Source organism: Egretta garzetta, unplaced genomic scaffold (assembly GCF_000687185.1).
Source record: "Egretta garzetta isolate BGI_Z169 unplaced genomic scaffold, ASM68718v1 scaffold381, whole genome shotgun sequence".
Classification (NCBI taxonomy): Eukaryota; Metazoa; Chordata; class Aves; order Pelecaniformes; family Ardeidae; genus Egretta; species Egretta garzetta.
The window spans coordinates 111,332-112,445 of record NW_009258483.1 but is presented as its reverse complement, the minus strand read 5'-3'; the positions used below and the strand labels follow the sequence as shown (position 1 = coordinate 112,445).

At 57.5% G+C, this 1,114-nt stretch overlaps 1 protein-coding gene across 1 annotated transcript in view; it reads left to right on the top strand.

Annotated features, from left to right (window-relative positions):
• Window positions 1-256: 256 nt before the first annotated feature.
• Window positions 257-1,114, top strand: part of ALYREF (Aly/REF export factor) — a 9,938-nt gene continuing 9,080 nt past the window's right edge. The window contains exons 1-2 of the mRNA XM_035900058.1: window positions 257-326; window positions 776-847. Coding sequence (XP_035755951.1) covers window positions 257-326; window positions 776-847 — 142 coding nt within the window. The remainder of the gene's footprint in view (window positions 327-775; window positions 848-1,114) is intronic.

The following is a 1,114-nucleotide window of genomic DNA, read 5'->3' as shown; positions in this document are numbered from 1 at the left end:
AGGGGGCCAGGAGGGTGGGGGGGGGGGGCGGCCCCAGCCCCAGCCTGGAGGAGAGGGGCTCAGGCCAGTGCTTTGCCTGCCATGGGGTGCAGGCAGCACAGCTGCTGGGCACTGGGGTGGACGTGGGACCCCATCGTGCTGGGTCAGAGCTGGTGCTTCGCTCTGGCCTGCATCGCAGCCCTGTGCGCCCTCCTGCCAAAACCCCGCTGCTTTGGGGCACATCGGCTCCACCGCCTGGAGCTGGCAAAGCCGCTCCATGTCCCGAAGCAGCTGTGACTCTGAGCTGTCGGCCCCTTCCCGGGATCTGCCGGCTGCTGAGCGCACCAGTAACGCCTCTGCAGCGTACGACATCCCCCCGGAGACCGCAGAAGGGTTTGTCATTAAAAACAAACAACTCTGCCACGGTGACACATCTACCCTGGGCCCTGCATCTGCATGCAGATGAGCTGCCGCTGGGTCTAAGGCAGGTGCTGCTGTTATTAAAAAACGACAAAAGTATTTTATTTCTGCTCTCGCCGAGCGTGGGTGCTTGCGCCTGTTTGCGTGGAAACGTCAGCTTCACTTGCTCAGCTGGGGTGCGGTTGAGCTGCTGCTCCTTGGGGGCGCTGAGTTTACTCTGAAAACCTTTGTGTCTGATGTTCCTTGCTCCAAGTGCCTCTGGGCCCTTCTTCTGAGCCGTTGTTTACTGACAACCTGAGTCCTGGGGACAAAAATGATCCTGTGACTTTGTTTTCTTTGATTTGGTTTTTTGTTTGTTTGTTTCCCCCTCCCCCAGCACAGAAGATCAAGACTCTGGTTCCTGCACCCATCCTGAGGAGCACCCCCCCACCTTGTGCTGCAGACTGTGGTGAGTGCCCGATACATGGTTTAGTGGTGGGATGGCAGGGTTAGGTTAAAGGTTGGACTCGATGATCTCGAAGGTCTTTTCCAACCAAAGTGATGCTATGATTCTATGATTTCTCTAATGGGAACTAATTTGCTGAACAGTTGTAGCAGGTGCCTTAATTAACACTTGTAAGAGCAGCCTTGACCCCGCTGCAGGGAGCCAGCAGCTTTGGCCCAGGCTCCACTGTGGTGCAGGGCCCCCAGAGCCGGGCTGGGGTTGGGGCTTGTT